The sequence below is a fragment of the Eulemur rufifrons genome, chromosome 7 (assembly GCF_041146395.1).
Source record: "Eulemur rufifrons isolate Redbay chromosome 7, OSU_ERuf_1, whole genome shotgun sequence".
NCBI lineage: Eukaryota > Metazoa > Chordata > Mammalia > Primates > Lemuridae > Eulemur > Eulemur rufifrons.
Window position 1 is genome coordinate 36,938,661 of NC_090989.1, and position 17,733 is coordinate 36,956,393.

General features: G+C 32.9%; 1 protein-coding gene across 1 annotated transcript in view; it reads left to right on the forward strand.

Moving 5' to 3' along the window:
• CADM2 (cell adhesion molecule 2) overlaps positions 1–17,733 on the forward strand; it is a 294,110-nt gene that overhangs the window by 50,927 nt on the left and 225,450 nt on the right. The window contains exon 2 of the mRNA XM_069472457.1: positions 15,321–15,470. Within this exon, the coding sequence (XP_069328558.1) occupies positions 15,321–15,470 (150 nt within the window). The remainder of the gene's footprint in view (positions 1–15,320; positions 15,471–17,733) is intronic.

Genomic DNA, 17,733 nt, shown 5'->3' on the forward strand with positions numbered 1-17,733 from the left:
ATATTCTACTGTCTCTTTCATAGCACAGCACTTAAAATTGCCTTATGGTGTACAGCTATGTACCAGGCCATGAGCACAGTGGAGGTTCTAGTAACACTTTTATTTTATTTTTTTACCTAATTAATTCTGAAAGCCTTTTGTAGTCTTTCTGAGAGATAATATAGAAAATACAACAGTAGTGTATTTGTTGAGGGTATTTTGTTATGAAAACCAGGAATTGTATGTGTGGTTGTTTTACTGAGATGTAAAATCTCCATCATCTTGATTCCTTGTTTAACCAAAAACTGTTTGCACAGCTTACAAATAATACTTTTGTAGGAAATTAAATCTTTATAGTGCCTCTGTCTCATGGTCACATTGCCAGCTTTCTGAACCAGAATTTTTATTCCCGTTCACAAAGCTAACTAATGCCCACACAATCCTTGAAAAAATTTAAATCTAACAATTAACAACAAGACAATTAGAATACATGGAGGAAAAACTGTAAAATATTTGGCATTGGAAATTTGTATGAGTAAGTGTCTTTTCTAAACACACCTATCATAAATGTTATGCACAGGAAGTGTTTTGAAACACTGCCAATATTTTTTAGCCACTTATGCTTTGCTACTTTGCTCAAAACAACATGCCCTTTCCAAAGTAATCATGGAAACAAATGAAAACAAGCCTTCTGCCCAACAGCCACTTACTGTAGCTTTTGGAGTTGGTTGAGTGTATAATAGGACATTCTTAATGCTGACCTTGTTAAAACAACTTCTATCAATTATCATACTATGTACATGTGCTTATGCACTTTGCTATTTCTTTTCATTTTAATTTAATGTGCCTTACTCATAATAGGTGTTCAATAAATAATATTAGAATAAATAAAACTTAACAGACATTAAGTTATTTCTCTATTCAATTTTTTTTTCCTAAATTTTTTGCTCTTTTGCCTTAGGAAATATATCCTACTGTGCTATGATAAATGGAGAAAATATGTAGTTTGAGTCTAAAAAACACATTTCACTTCTTTTGAAATGTTTTTTCTTCCCTTAAATTAACATGTGGTTAGAGGAGAAAACTTGTTCAGAGACAATATAGGATTTTAAAATAGAGAATTTAGATGTAGGTGATAAAAATTCAAATCTTACAAAATCAGTGGGTACTCCTCTGGATCAACGCAACTGAAAGGAGATAGAAAAAGAGATGAGAAACAACTTCATTAATTTAATCATATTTCATTCTTCAGAAATTATTTTTAAAATTCAATTGAACAAGAATGACTTTAAACAGTGCTAAGATTAAACTGTACTTTATTTTTTTCTTGGGAATTTTTATCAAAATTAGGCCTAATATTAATACATCAACAAAATGTAAATTAAGTCTGATAATATACAAATTGATAATTAGGTTATTTCATTCATATAAGAAAAAATATTTGAAATTAATATTTTTCCTTTTTTGTTTATATCTTGAAACGACTAGCATAGTCAAGGATCAGATTTATATACTTAGGACAAATGCCATTATGTAAGAACAGCAGGGTTTATAAAGGTTTGGTTAAATGAAGGAGCAAATGCACAAAAGTAAGCTGTTAAAACGGCTTAATAGTCAATTCAAATCACAGATGACCACTATTTATAGATAAGAGTGTACCCTATTTTCTCATCAACACTTCTGCTCCTTATTTGGCATGCATCCCAATTTCTGCTGTGTTAACATTTGCTCCTGGGAGGAAGTGAAGGAAAAAAGGTCCATAAGGTTCCCATTGGCCCAGACAGTAGAAACATCTGCTGGATTCAGGAGCAGCTTGCTGGCCCAAATTGATGCTTACCAACCCTGCCATATCAATCAATATTTCCTATGCCCTGGGGCTACACAAGCTAATTCAAGGGGGGGAAAAAAAAGAAGGAAGTGCATTACATGCCCAAATTTCCTCATTAAATAAGCATTATATATTTTTAAAGTAACTATCATGGCATTATAAATTATGAGTTTAGTACTAATGGAATTCAAATTTTAACAGACAGCAGAGTTTACTAGGTTATGCTATCATTAATTAGATCATTTTGATTAATGATGGATTCTATGCATTTAGAACTTTGCTTAGAGATATTTGACCCTTAACCTTGAAGAGTTGGTTATTGTTGCTCTTTGGTGAGAAAATGTTTACCAGAAAAATATGCACTTTTTTTTTAATAAGGTTGTCTTTGTAGGTTGCTTTAAGCTTCTCTGGTTACTTATTTTAATAATGGAACTTAAAATTATAGCTCCACATGTAAATTTAATGAATTGTTATTAAATACAATTACTGATTTCTCGCTCTTTCTATCTCCCTCTCTCTCTCATACACACACAGACACAGGTTTGTCATTTCAAAAGTAGTTGCATTCCAAAATGTATACTTATCTCAATAACCCAAACACTTGGAACTTTCTGCAGTTGCCCTCTGAGTCTTTGGCTCATTCTATTCAAATAGTGCCCTTAATTTGAAAAATCTGTACCTTCCAAGTGTTTATTAAAATTTATAGAAGTAATTAAGTCACCTGAAGAAAATATAGGACCCATTTTTTTTTTTGTTATAAGCAAGGACTTACTACAAAGCAGTAAGACTACTTTTCTATTAAACTTCTCTAAGAGAGGAATATTAGTAATGACAATTTAGTTTGAATTTTATCCAACAGACTGATTTTGGAAACAAAACATTCAGTACATTTCTAAATTTCAGCAGTGAGTATCAGCTATTATTACATCAGTGTAACTGAGAGAGAGAGAGAAAGAGAAATAGAAATCTAAATCTATCATCTATCTATCTATCATAGAACACATCTTTGGTTTCAGATCTATCAAAGCATATAAGAGTAAGACTTTGAAATGAAACTCTGTTATTGCACAAATTTTACATAGAATTCACGAACTATATCATAATTTATTTAGTTTCAATCCAATATGCAAAGGAAACAAGATAAACAGGAACAGTTTTGAGCATGAGTAATGTGACTAATCTACTGTTACTGAAAGAGCCTGTACCTCAGCAGATAGACTAGGCAGAAATGTTATTTTTTGTTAATCTGATATTATGGTTGTAATGCTCACTTTGCTAGAGGAGTAGCACAATCCTTGGTTTCATACTTACAATGATACCCATGAAACACAACAAACTTTATCCAATACCAAATTTACCCAAAAGTCATAAAGCAAATGATATAACATGGATGGTAACAGCTGGCAGAGGCCTTGTGAATCCCTGAAATGCTCTGAATGTGCACAGTCATTCCTTATTCAAGACTACACTGGGTTCATATGGGCTACCTCAGCTCAGGGCAGTCTTCAACTCTGGGATCTATTCAGCTTTAGGTCTTTCTAGCCACACAGCCTCTTCAGGATTTTGTCATGAGTTCCCATTTTCCAGTACAACCTCATCTAATCAATACTGATAACTCATTATTCAATAAACAATCTCAACAATGGCATGCAGGCACTTAGTCTAGTATATAGCGACTTCCCCAGTTCTCATTTATTTTTGACCCAGTATACGTGTATGAATTCCTTGAGTTGCAAGGATGATCCAACCAAGAGTTAACTTTTTAGGACTACCTGGGACTAGAGGAAAGGTAAAGAATCAGGTAGTAAGTTTTTCCTTCCAGTATTATAGTGAAGAGACCATTGGCTTTGCTATGACTGTATTTTTTTCTGGCTATCATTTTGCAACCATTCTCTAGATTAGGTATTCCTAAAATTTAAAGAATTAGGTATTTATATTGCCTCAATCTTTATTGAAGTTTATTATTATAATTCAAATTAAAAGCACTTCAATTCATTATAATTTTCTAATTAACAGATTAAAAATGCAGTAACCCCCAAAAAGAATGTGAGAAAATAGTATTAATTCCTGCTTTGGTTTATCAGAAGTGTAATTCTTTGAGTTGATTTATCTGAACAAATCTATACAAAGTATCAAGTTTTATTTTAATATTTTCCCACAGCAGTTTCCACTTACTCTCATAGGGTAATGTTCCCCTAGATCTAATGTGGCACTACAAAGGGCTTGAACATCAAAGCATGTAAACATGGACAAGATGGGTGAAATCAACATTAATGAAATCTTTGTGTATTCAGAAATGATCAAACAGGGAAAAACACATCCTATTAACCACTATGTTATTACATTTTTTTTCAAAAGGGAGCATGTTCCTTAGGGAATATTCCAAGTTGATTCATATGTTACTGCATATTGATCAATATGTAAATAATTAAGGTGATATTATTTGAACAAAATGTTCATGTGTTCAAAAAATATGTGCCCACTATGTCTAAGTAATGCAATATCTTCTGCCTGTCAGAAGATGAAAAGTCATATCTATTTCTGCCTCTGCTATCAAGGACCTTTATACATGTCTCAGATCTATATACCAATGGTTACATTGGGATAACAAATTTGTTATTGGAAAAGAAAACACTTATTTCTATGATATTAGTCAAAAGAGTAATTGTATTTATAAAGTTTATATAATGCACTGCTATGCAAGGGAGATAACTCAAATTTTTTGTTTCTTCATTTTTCTGTCTCTTGGGAACTCATTTATTTGACAGCATAGTAGTATTATCTACTCAGAGAAATATATCTTTGAAAAAACCTATTTTAAACACAATATTTATATCCATAGGTAGTTTACCAGAAATACTTAGCTTTCTCACAAATAACTTCTGAAGTTTAAAACAGACAATAAAAGGAAAAGTCCACCATTGTTAATAACTAGAAACTTACCAAGCCAATGATATTTTAAACTGGAAGTAAGGAGTATATGAACATAGGGGTAACAATCCTATTTTAGTACAAGTTCAAGCAAGTAAAAGATGGGTCTCCATTTATTAGAAAGGTATTTACAGTGTAAAATTTAAAAAACATTTTCTCAAAATTTAATGGATTCTTTCATATTTTCTCAATAAGTTTCTTGATTGTAAACACAATTTTTACAATGATTCATCACCAAGATTAAACATCCTTGATTTAGGGATAATAATTAAGTTGATCTGCTGAGGACTGGTTCCAGGATCTCTGTATATACCCAAATCCATGCATACTCAAGACCCACAGTTGATGTGGTGGAACCTGCTTATAGGAAAACTCATCCCTTGCTATATGTGGTGTTCACATCTTGCAAATACTGTATTTTGCTTCTTCATTTGGCTGAAAAATATCTGTGCATTAGTGGACCCAAGAAGTTCAAGCCATGTTGTTCAAGGGTCAACTATAATTAGAAAAACAGCATCTTCTGAGAATGTAAATTGAGTCATGTCTCTTTTTTCAATGACTGTCATTGCATGTAGAATAAATGCAACCTCATTATTATAACATAACAAGCCCTACGTGATGTGGCCTTAACCTTCTTCTCTACCTCTCCTTGGGCTACCCCATCCCATATCCCATTGTTGCCTCCCATATGCCAATCTTGTTATTATCATTGTGTTTTTCAATTCCTACAACCTCTTTTCTGCCTCTGGCTCAGGACTTTTGCATCAGCTAATTTACTTTTTGGAATACTGGCCAGGGTCTATAACACTCTTGTCCTCAGGCTATTTTTAAAAGGCTGACCATTTCTTACCATTTAGGTTTCAGCTGAAATGTCACCCCTCCCTGCCAGGTCTTTTATTTATTTATTTATGCTTTCTTGTTTTTACTGACTTTTTAAGCTGTAAGTTCTGAGTGGTCAAGACTTATTTCAGAGTTGTATTTCCATCACCTACCATAAAAGCACATTCTAGGCATAAAACATATATTTGTTGAATAAATTAATATCATCGAAGTATACTTTATAGAAAAAATCCATTAAAAATCTAAAAGCTATTCAAGAAAGCATTACATTATGTTATATTTATAGTTCATATCTCTAATATAAACTGAAATTATACATTGTTAAATGGCATATGCTTGATATCACATTTTTTCTTACATGTATCTTGTACCTGTCATTTCAGAATTTCTTATTGCATTCCATAATTTAAAGAGGTAGAATCTACGCAGACATCTATATAGCTTTTTCACATAAATAACTCTTTTCAAAGCACCAATGCAATTATTTTAATTTTTGCAGAAAGTAATATAGGAAAAGAATATTAATGAAGAGATAATTTGGGTAATAGTCAACATAATTTCATGCTTGTAAAATGTGCATATATGTGACAAAATCCAAAAGAAACATAATGCCAAAATTTATATATACTGAGTCAAATTACTACCAACAGTAAATCAAGCAACAATTAATTAGGGCTAAAATTTGTTTTTCATTTAGAATTAGGAAAAAACAGTTTGAAAACCACCTAAAGTCCTAGTACCTTCTCAATTTATAACTTTTGTCAGAATCTTTATCTTATTTTGCTAGTTGTATTTTACATATTTACATATTTGAAACAATTATGTTTTTAAAATTAGGATTTTAATGATACTTGTTTTATTTTCTTCCATTTTTTCATTTAATTTCCTCCTACAAATAATTTATTAGGAATTAATTTTCATTGAAGTTAAATATTTTAAAATATATTATAATTTAGTATTATTTGTTATTTTCTTTGATACATCAGCCTTCTAAGATCCACTGGATGAAACAAATACGTATGTATCATTTTCTTCCTTTTTAGGCTCAGACTGAAATTTTTCCCGGGAACTTCCATTTTAAAGTTATATCCCATCCAGTCAATTTCTTTGCCTTCAGAAAATTGATTATTGTACACTCAGCATTATATTCCTCACCCTGTCTTCAGAAGAGTCCTACCATCTGTGTGTACATTTCCAGAATATTTCCTCCAGTTTGACATCTCAATTTAGAATTTAGTAACGTGATTGAGCTTCACTGTAAACCGGACTGTGATTGTGGTCATAAATTTCATTTCTCTGGGAGGCTGACTCACAAATGTTCATCAGTTAGCAAGTAAAGCTAGTCAGTTCTAGGTCTTGCTCATTCACCCTGAAAACAATATTCTAGAAAAATAAAATGAATTTATTCACACATTATAATTACCACATAAGTCTTTTATAAACTTATAAAAATAAGTTTGAAACCCTTTTGTTCTTTTATGTTGCTTTGAGAGACATACAGTTTTCTTTTCATTTTTAAATTCTTTCCTTTGCTTTTAATTCTTCCACAATACTTGAAGATATGTAAAGGAACAAAGTAGCCTGGTGAATATAAATGTGAACAATTCATCAAGTTCACTTTTTCCTTGAGAAATCATACGTATTTATGCAATATGGTGTTTGGATTTTTGAGAGAACTCTAAACATTTTAGAGAATGAATTAATATAGATAAATTAATAAAATATATTTTAATATTTTTATTTCAAAAATTACACTCTGGTTGTAACACCGTATATATTTGTATTTTTCTAGTTCACTAAGTGCATTTTGCATTTTACAATAAGCAGAAAAGCTAAGAACAGAATTTGTATAGATACAGGTTTTAAAAAATGATGGAGATTTTTTTTTAATCAGATAATGTTTCAAACATGCTAAAGCAATGCAACTACTAGGTAAGAAAATAAAGCATCTATAAAACAAAGTTTTCCAGGATCTTATAAGTATTCTCTGAAGCTTTAGATTTTGTAAATTAAGAAAAATAAAAATTTAATGATATGGCTGAGTAACACAAAATTAATAGAAGAAATTAGAGAAATCAAGTTTGTGTAGAAAGAGTAACTGTGCTGGGAATATTACAATAGGGAAGGCTGAGGTATACAATCATAAAAAAATATTTTCTGAAATAGAGGGGAAGGCACTGATGTTATGTTTCACCTACATTACAAATTTTTCCGGGGCTATCTCTGATTCTGAAGATGAAGAATTAACTCTAATTATAAGTCCTATCATAGACACAGCAAATGGTAGCTAGTTTTGATACGTTATGTATTTAACTGGGTCACCCACGCACAGTCATTGTGTAGGTCAATTGGAAACAATCCAATGGTTATCCCATAGGTTTCCTGGTTGGCTTTGAGTGGCCTGGAAAATGAATATCACATTCTGGAGAAAAGAAAGGGAGGTGAAATTTCTACAGGAGAATTATGATTCTCTGGGTCAGGAGCTGTGGGAGCCACTGTAAATCTGAAAGAGCCTTTTGTCATGGATCAGAAGCCAACAAAGGACTAGGGCCGAACTTTGGGTGCACAAGAGTTTCTGCTCCCAGAGTTGGTAGCAGAATGGGCCGCTCACAATGACCATAGTTAACAGCAGAGTCTGGTCTACAGGATTGTGACGGCTGAAGCTGCCGATTTGGCACTGCTACGCTCTGGTATCAGGAGGCGAAAGCCCTTCCAACCTTTCCTGGCCTTGCAAGACCCACTGCCCGCCAGCTTTGTCTCTTTCCTGCCTTGGTCTGGCAGATGCAACGGAACACAGGTCTCCAAAGTGCTTCCTGTCTCTATGGAAACTGGCAAGCAGCGCCAGACTGATGGCCGTGCTCCACAGTGGCTGGGCAGAGTGGTGGCACAGAAGGTGGATACCAGGTGTTGTACTCTGAAAGGCAGACTGAATCCTAACAGGATGAAGTAGAATCAAAGAAAAATAGAATTATATGTGGTAGCCTAGGAAAGCAGACAACTTAAAATTTCTCAGGCAAATCTAAAAGCTACAATAAAAGGACAGGGGAAAAGTATTAAATAACTAAAGGATTCTAAGTGTTTGAAAGAACTGAGGGAAATTCCAAAAGTGGAAACATTTTGCACTTAGTTATCAGTCTTAATTTTTCCTCTAATTTCCTTTCTCACATGATGGAGCATTCATTGCACTTCTCTTGAGAATTACAAGTCTGCATTAATGACATTTGTGCTTTTCAATCCAACAGGCTTTAGAATGCAATATGTGCTTCAGTCCACACAACTACTGAGCCACAACTTTCACATTAGAAGGTTATTTGTTTAGAATGCCTTCGGTAATTTAGTGGAAGTAATAGCATGCTGTGTGTGCATTTAGATATATTTTTAGATGCTAGTTTAGGCAACAAGAATGATCTTGAACTTTCTAAGATGCAGGTTCTTAGTATAAATACCCCTAGCCTGTTGATTGAACAGATGAGAGAGACAGAGAGACAAAGAGAGAGAGAGAAAACAAAAAAGCTGAGAACATTTAAAGGGAAGCCCCCTAAGAATAGTAGGATGGCTTTGTACTTCATTTAAAAATGTGTGGCCTACTTCTTTCATTTCTTGTTGAGTTTTGTATTTAAGACCTGTTAACTTTATATCTATATCTATATCCATTTAGTATCTGTGCTAAACAACCAAAATATAAGAGAACCTTAAAATAAGAACAGTATTTTTGTTTAAATGAGGTCATTGAGAGAACACAGAAAATATTTAAAAGCAAACCAAAACAAGTATGCTATTTGATTTGGGTGGTAATATCTCCGTTGAATTAAATAGTTTTGTAGGTTATGTTGACAGGTTTTACTAAATATAAATATATCCCAAATCAAAGGGTCAAAATACATGACATTTTAATCTCATGAGACTTTTACACTTTCTTATTGAAAAATTATATCTTAAATTCTAATCATATCTTGTTTTTGTTTGTTCCCCTTCACTGTTTTTAAATCTGGTTCTTCCCTTGAAAGTTTTGCTTATTTTCAGGAAGAAAAAGATAACAAGAGGTCCTCTGTTCCCATTAAATAACTGACAAAATTTGATCATTTACGCTGAAAAATTACTGACTGTAACTTACTCCCTCTCAAATGTGCAAAGCCTCAACCTCTGCCCGTCTGTCTTACATATATCTCAGGTGATCATTGCTCTCAGTAAGTAAGCACTCATGTGCAGTGTGCACTGATCCACTGCTGTGGCCCACATTTAATCTTTAGCGCAGGAAGAGAGATGAAGAAAACTGTTGCCTTCACTCATCATCCATTCAAAAGATAGCAAGGCTTGAATGATGCTGTTCTTAGAAGTAGATTCATGCTTTGGTATCAGTGTTAAAACATGCATCTTCCCCTGCCTGGCCTCTTTTAACAACACTGCTGGTTTCAAAGATCTCTTTTGACTGCTTTGCTTATTGCTCACCTACTCTACTGGCATATCACTGCCTATCACCAAGGTTAGTTGTCTATAACCTTAGAATTTGCTTGTTTGTGTCCTACATGATAGTGCTCTGGATTCTTGGTGGTCAGACAGTGAAAGCACGCATGAAATGTGTGAGAAAGAAGGACGGGTCCTAACTAACTGAGGTCAACAGGAGCCAAGACTCAGTTCACTGGATTTTGAACTTGGTAATTACTAATATAGACAAGGAAAGTTCGACCATTCTCTTTCTAATTATATGACAGATGGAAACATTCAAGGAATAATGGCAGCTGCTTAGTCTGTTATTTACAGACAAGGACAGGAGAGCTATCTTTTCAGGATATCAAATTTTTGTTCATCCCGAAAGTGTCTTTCATGGCAATAAATTCGCAAATTATTCCAACATAACTGATGAAACTAACTAAAATTGTTTTCAACCAGTGGCACTAGTTAGAGAGAAATAAACTTGGCAGCCTAAGTAAAACTAGTAGTTTAGAATCACTGCCCACAGAGTAGAGGAAAAAGTGAGCCTATTTGAAGGGTTTTTATTGGCAGAATCATGGGTAGGGGGTGGGGAAGCTAAAAATGTGCACAGAAGCCCCAACAAGGGACATCAAGGATGACTTTTAGTGTTGTACTATAAATATTTAACGATGTACACTATGGGGAAAATCATTGACTTGTAGTGTTTGCCAATTTCTGTCGTGAAAATACTCCCTCTGTGGTCAATTTCAAGCTACCAACGTATGTCACTGAGCAAGAATTGGGAAGAGTTGCGCTCAGTTGACTCTCATGAGCTGATATGAGCCAGCTCTAGCATATTATGTTTTCACTTGAATTTGAAATGATTTTTCACTTTTTAAAAATAAGTGTAAAAAGTCTAAATGTATCTTTGGAATGTTTGATTGCAAACTATCCTTCATTTATCACAGTAATTTAATCAGAATTAAATTTACTTTATTTTCAAGGCCACTCTGTGGTTAAGCAGATAAGTTCTGATTATAGAGTGCAAGAGTTCAAAACCTGGCTTTTGTAATTTCTAAGTATGTGACTGTGGGCACGTAATTTAAAGTATCTGTGCATCAATTCTCTCATCTTCAAGGCAAAGATGATGACAAGGTTTGTCATGTAGATTAAATCATTGATACAGGAAATGCACTTAGAATAGTGCCTGGTACATTGTGAATTCTCAATTAAGGTTAACTGTATTTTTCACACATTTACTACTGGCTTAATGATGGTTCAGGGATGAGGTAATATAGAAAAGGCACTATTAACAGGAATATTGATGCAAGAAAAATTGGAACAGGAAGGGACAGTGAAATACTTTCAGAATCACAGATGTCTGTCAATCTAAAAAGGCTTAGGTAGGACTTACACTTAAAGTTAAGAAATGTTATTGTATACTGTTTTTCCCCACTCTGGGACGTAAATTTGGCACAGCTCTATCATTTCATGTCTATTTTAGGGCTCTAATGGTGTTAAATATATCTGTTCTAGATTTCCATCTGTTACATATCCTTACATATACTTCTTATGTATTTCAAGTAGAAACTTAAAAAAGGTGTCTTAAAACATCATGTTAATATATCATTAAAACTTTTATGATTTAATTTTTCCATATTTTTTCTCAGTGAAGAATTAGTCACTACTTCTGCCCCTCCATTTAGATCATGAACTAAGGTACCGGATGAGTTATTTTGGTTATTCTACTGTCAAAAGGTCCCCTACACATTCCAGCCACTGCTCTAAGATGATGCATTCACTTTGGACCTTGAACACTCAGAGCTTCCGTTTACAATACAGTATGTTAAGCAGTGTAGCTGATTCAAAGATAAGTAAGAAGCCCCATTAGCATACTCTTAACTGGCTTAGAATCAAGTAAGGGAGACAGATATTTATACAAATAATAAGAGGAAGTAAACACTAGGAGGGGAGGAGGAAAATGATAAATGCAGCTTGCCTGGGAAAATAGCCAGCTACTAAAATTCCAAAGTGGAAGTTGTGTTTCCTTTAAATTTTGTCATATGTTTGATTGATAAGAATAACTCCTCTGACATCTAGGATGGGGGTGAGCTTAGCCAGAGTCCATATTGTTTTAAAATAAGCCCTCAGGGATATGACCAATGACATACATGTTAGAAATCCTTACAGATGGTAAACAAGATCAGTACTGCACCACACTCAGGCTGTCTTCTCCCTGATCCTCATATACTCTCCTGAAGTTTCTAATTACCTTGCAGACTCCTTAGCAAATTTCTCTTCTTCTGTCCATCCTTCAAATGTTGATTCATACAAGGCAAGGTATGCAGTGGGTCCTCCAAAATATCTGTGTAATGAATGCCTTGAGAATGAATTATTTTAAATTTTTAAAATTTATTTTCATTGACAAATAATAATTTTGTGTATTTATGAGGTACAATGCAATGTTTGATCTATTTATATATTACCAAAAGATTTAATCAATCTAATTAACATATCCATCACCTCATCAACTTATTTTTTTATAAGAACATTAAAAACCTATTCTTTTGGAAATTTCAAAATATACAATGCATTTTTATTAATGTTGGTCACTCGCTAACATACTAATTTTGCTAATCTGGAAAATTAGTAATTTCTTTGGAAAGATTTTGAGATTGAATGGTGACCTTGAGCCAGGAGGAGTTAAAAGAGTAAAGTAGCAGCTAACTTGATGCTCTCTCCAGGTTATAATCATGAGTAAAAGGTAATTCAAAGCTGTGAGAAGTTTGACTGCCTATAACACAAGCTTTTGAATTGATTTTGGAAACCGCATATCCTAAGGGTACTTAGGATTAGGAGATTCTCTACATGAGTTTGCTATGTATTGGGAAAAACTAAATTATTTGACTGCAGGGATTTTAGGCTGCAGGTCTCAGAGAACTGAAGTTTTAATACTTTAAAGTCAGAATCCATGTGAGGAGAAGATAGAGGGAAGATGTCCTAATCTTCTACCTGGAAGGACAAGTTATAGGTGTGCTAGTGTATACAGAGTGCCTGGTATGTATAAGACCCTAACAAACAGTTTCTTTCTTCTGTGGACCAGTAAGGAAAAACTAAAATAGTTATTAAAAGTAAGTTCTCAACAGAATAAAATATTTAAGGGTAGTTAATGTTAACATCGTCTCCTGTGATTTTACAACTTAAAGTTTCATTGTTAAAATGATGACTCAGTTTTTTTCGTTGTTTTCTAATTCACATGTAAACAAATAGTGTAAAAAACCTTTGTGGAAAAATAAGAATAAAAATGTTGAACTTTCAGAACAAACTCCAAATGGTTCATTGACTTTTCTTCACTATGGAGAAATCACTTAACCTCCCAGTGTCAGTTTACCCATCTGTGAAATGAGAAGGATAATATTTTCTTATGGGGATGTTTTGGAAATTATTTTGCAAATGTAGTAGATGAAATTGTTGCAAGCATCACTGCTCTTTTTCCACTTCTTTAAAGAAGCTAACGGTATTATTTATGTACCAGTTGATAATCAAAATGTCATCTGGGTTGAATGTATATTTTTATTAGCAGTTATGTGCTTTTTATTACTTGAAGAATTACTTCCAGATTGCTCAATCTATGCATTATGTCAGTACCAGGGAACTTGAGAAAAGTGTCTTAAAACCATTTTAGCTCCATATTTATGAGCTGCTAATCTCTAGTAATTATTCCTTCTTTTTAGATCATGTTTTCTCTGATGTGGTTTTTCGCCTCACCTCACTTCACAAGATTGATAGTTCTCCATGTCACCCTGCTAGAGGTCACCTCTGAGCTGAAGGCAAAACACATCCCACTCTGGCTCCTGTTGACTTTCAAGTCAACTATCAAAGAATTTATTCCAGACATTTCCTAACCTCAATTTAAAAACTCCACCCCAAAGATTACAGGGAGATATCCTGGAGAGTTGCCATAGTGACTCTAAGAGGTTGGCATCTAGGAGACAAAACTACTGATATCAGATTTCTTACTTGATAGGACTAATTATATAAGGTGGTCATGAACCTCTGTGCTTGTGTCATTCAGGTCTGAAAAGAAATTTTCCCCTTCAGGCTTTTCTGTCTCTTATGGTGCCAATCAACGGGCTTCTTGGTAATAAGATTCTTATGCCAATAGTTCCAGCATAACCTCAAGTGGTGCTTGTAGTAATGACAGAATCATTACAAAACTAAAGAAGAAAAGGGAAATATATTTCCTGGGTGTGACTAAGTTATTATAATGTTCTTGCACATGTAAATTACCCTTGACTTAATGAACTACCTTGCTTAACTAATAGTATTTTAACCTAGCTTTGGAAAGTCATTTTTATCCGTGTTGATCATTTTTATCAGACTTGGAAGAGCTTATCCCTAGATCATCTTACTGAAGTGAAATTTATGTATTATGTTTCTATGTGCATGGATTTTGTTTTAATGATTAGAAGTGCACTTATTAAGTAAATTTATAACATGAATTACTTTAATAAATTAATATGATACTTAAGAAAATAAAAGAACTTGATTATGTATTGATGATATCCAAATTAACAGGGTCATTTTAAAAATATGCATTTTTCTGATTATAAGGGAATATATATTCACTGGAGAAAATCTGGAAACTACAGAAAGGAACAAAGAAGAATATTATTTATATCTCCTGGTTTAGAGTAATTGCTTTAAGATTTTGATGAATATTCTACAAGATGAACACTTTTTAAAGAATACTCACAATGTTTTCTCCAACACATTTTGTGTTTCTAAAAACAGCTACATCTATAAGAAATCCAGGTGAAATAGGATTCTTTTTTTATTTCCTTTATCAGAAATTGAATCTAAAGTTTTATTATCCATATTTCATAAACTTTATTCAGGATTGTAAAAGCTACCAGGAAGTATTTTATGTTTTCTGTACTGCTTTAGAGAGTTCAATTCATCCAAAATTATTCTAGTGCTTTATCTTCAACAATGACCAAGTCTAGCACCATATAATTAATGCAAGGCCAAGGGACATTAATGATTATCATACTACTATTTGAATATGAATCTTTATGTGTGCCTAGCAGAAAAAGAACCTTTTCTAAAACATGTAAGGGAGTATAAAGGAGTCCTAATTGCACGTCAATATTGTTTCCTGATTAAGGATTTTCAATTATTTTTCTCTTTTATAATATATGGTTTTCTTGTTGATGTTTGGTTGATTTAAATTTTATTTTGAGTGAGAAGTTAAGTCCAATGTAGATTTTGGGAAGTTAATCATTTTATGACTTTCATTTAAACAACATTTTCTTTAATCCCCTTTTAGGCAGCCAAGGGCAGTTTCCACTAACACAGAATGTAACGGTTGTTGAAGGCGGAACTGCAATTTTGACCTGCAGGGTTGATCAAAATGATAACACCTCCCTCCAGTGGTCAAATCCAGCTCAACAGACTCTGTACTTTGATGACAAGAAAGGTGAATACATTTTCTTTTGAATGTTTTAATCATATTCTGAAATATCCTAATTATAATAAATTTATTTTTCTGAGATGATTCAAATTATTCCTTTTGATTACCAAACTGCTGCTGCTTGTATTTAAACATGTTAAATATTAAATACTTTAGTTTGCAAGTCATAAACACTAAAGATAACCTATGTCAACTTTTTAATAAAATAAACAGTTCTAATTCTGTTTCAAAAATACTTTTATGCCTTCTCTTAATAATCATCTTCTCTCTAGATAGCATATTCTTTCATTCTTGTAGCTGCCTTGTATATAGATTGAATTTGTTTTTTTCACTCCCTTTAATAATATAATGTTATTTGTATTAACTTTAGTTTTTTATATTTGGAAGAGGCAATATAATTTTAGGAAGTTTGATGATTTTATTCTCATGAACTGGGTTTGAAAGTAAGAATTGTAGAAATAATTCTCAAATAAGGTTAAGTCACTTCATTTTTCCAAGATAAACTGAAATTAAAAGAATTTGTATTTCTTAAAGTGGAATTGGGCTTCATTAATTAATTTTGGCTTCCAGTTTGACAACAGATAGATTTGGGTAAACTTTTCTAGAGTGGTAAGGAAATTCACGTTATATAATTCAAGCAAACAACTAAAAATGTGCACCAAATTGCTAGACCTTCATCTATTGTTATAATGTATAAAAAATAAGTCCATAAACTGTAATAAAAATATGGGACTATTGCTTTAGACAGATTTAAATTATATAGGACATAAATATCTACATATTAGATACTCAACATAGTGTTGATGTTTGGATTTTTACAAATCTGTATAGATAACAGAAAGATAATTTAAAATCAGTCACATTTTAACTATTAAAATGAAGTCAAATATACTCTAATAAATGTGCCCAGTTCACCTAAAATATGTATTCACTATATTTTGTTTACTTCTATGGCTTTTCGTTTTTGATGTACTCTAGAGTTAAAATGAAATCTTTAGTTTGTTTTAAATGTTAAATATATAATGAAGAACTGATTAAATGTCTAATTCATTGATTTGAGAAACACTTATTGAGATTCTTTTGTACAAGGTATAAGAGACCAGAAAGATAATAGTCTCTGCCTTTTTAAGGCAAACAGTCTAGTAGAGGAGACAGACAATAAACAAACACATAAACAATATATATTTTAGAGTACCTTGGTAGGGGACAAGCACTATGAAGAAAAATGAATCAGGAATGGAGGGTCTGTTAGAGTTCTCTAGAGAAATAGAACCAACAGGATGAACAGATAGATAGATGATAGATAGATAGAGATTTTTCTTAAGAAATTTGCTCGAGTGATTGTAGAGGCTGGCAAGTTTGAAAAATGCAGGGAAAGCTGGCAGGCTGGAGACTCAGGAAAGAGTTTGTGTTGCAGATCAAGTCCAAAGGCAGTGTGGAGGCAGAACTCCTTCTTCCTCAGGAGACCTCAGACTTCCTGTTAAGGCCTTCACTGATTGAATGAGGCCCTCCTAAAATAAAGAGAGTAATCTGGTTTACTTAAAGTCTCCTAATTTAAACGTTAACCTCACCTAAAAAATGCCTTCAGAGCAACATCCAGACTGGTATTTGACCAAACATCTGGGTGCTGTGGCCCAGCCATGTTGACACAAAATTAACCGTCACAAAGGGTTGGTAATGCCTAGCATCTCTGCAGAACTCTGTTATTTAGAAAGAGCTTTAATTTACACTGTTTTAATTTGCTATCTGGGAGACATGTAGAATAGATATATCTACTGGCCAAATTTTCACAGCAGCACATGGGAGGAAGGGATTAAAGGTCTCATAATTATATAAGCCAAACTTAAAGCCAATATTATGACTCCATACAGATATTATTACTATGTTTTGATTAGAATCCCTTGATTTGAAATCATGCATGTTTAACAGGGACTTCCAGTCATAGAGCTAGAGTTTGCTTTTATTTATTTATTTGTTTGTTTGTTACTTTAGAAATGTTTTTAAAAGTTACAAAATGAATTTTAAAATGTTTATCTGCTAAACACTCACTATGGCACTATTTATGTAATTTTGATCCTTAGTTAATATTAACTAGTTAATGTTTCTGATTATGGCTTTTTATATCTCATTTTAGAAATTTTCAAATATACTTAATGACGTAATTACGTACTTATACGTAAAGTGTTTCTTAGCAATTTGGTAAATAACTGAGGAATATCTAATGTGATATTTTTAAGCCTTTTAAAGAAAGGATGTTCAAGTATAAACT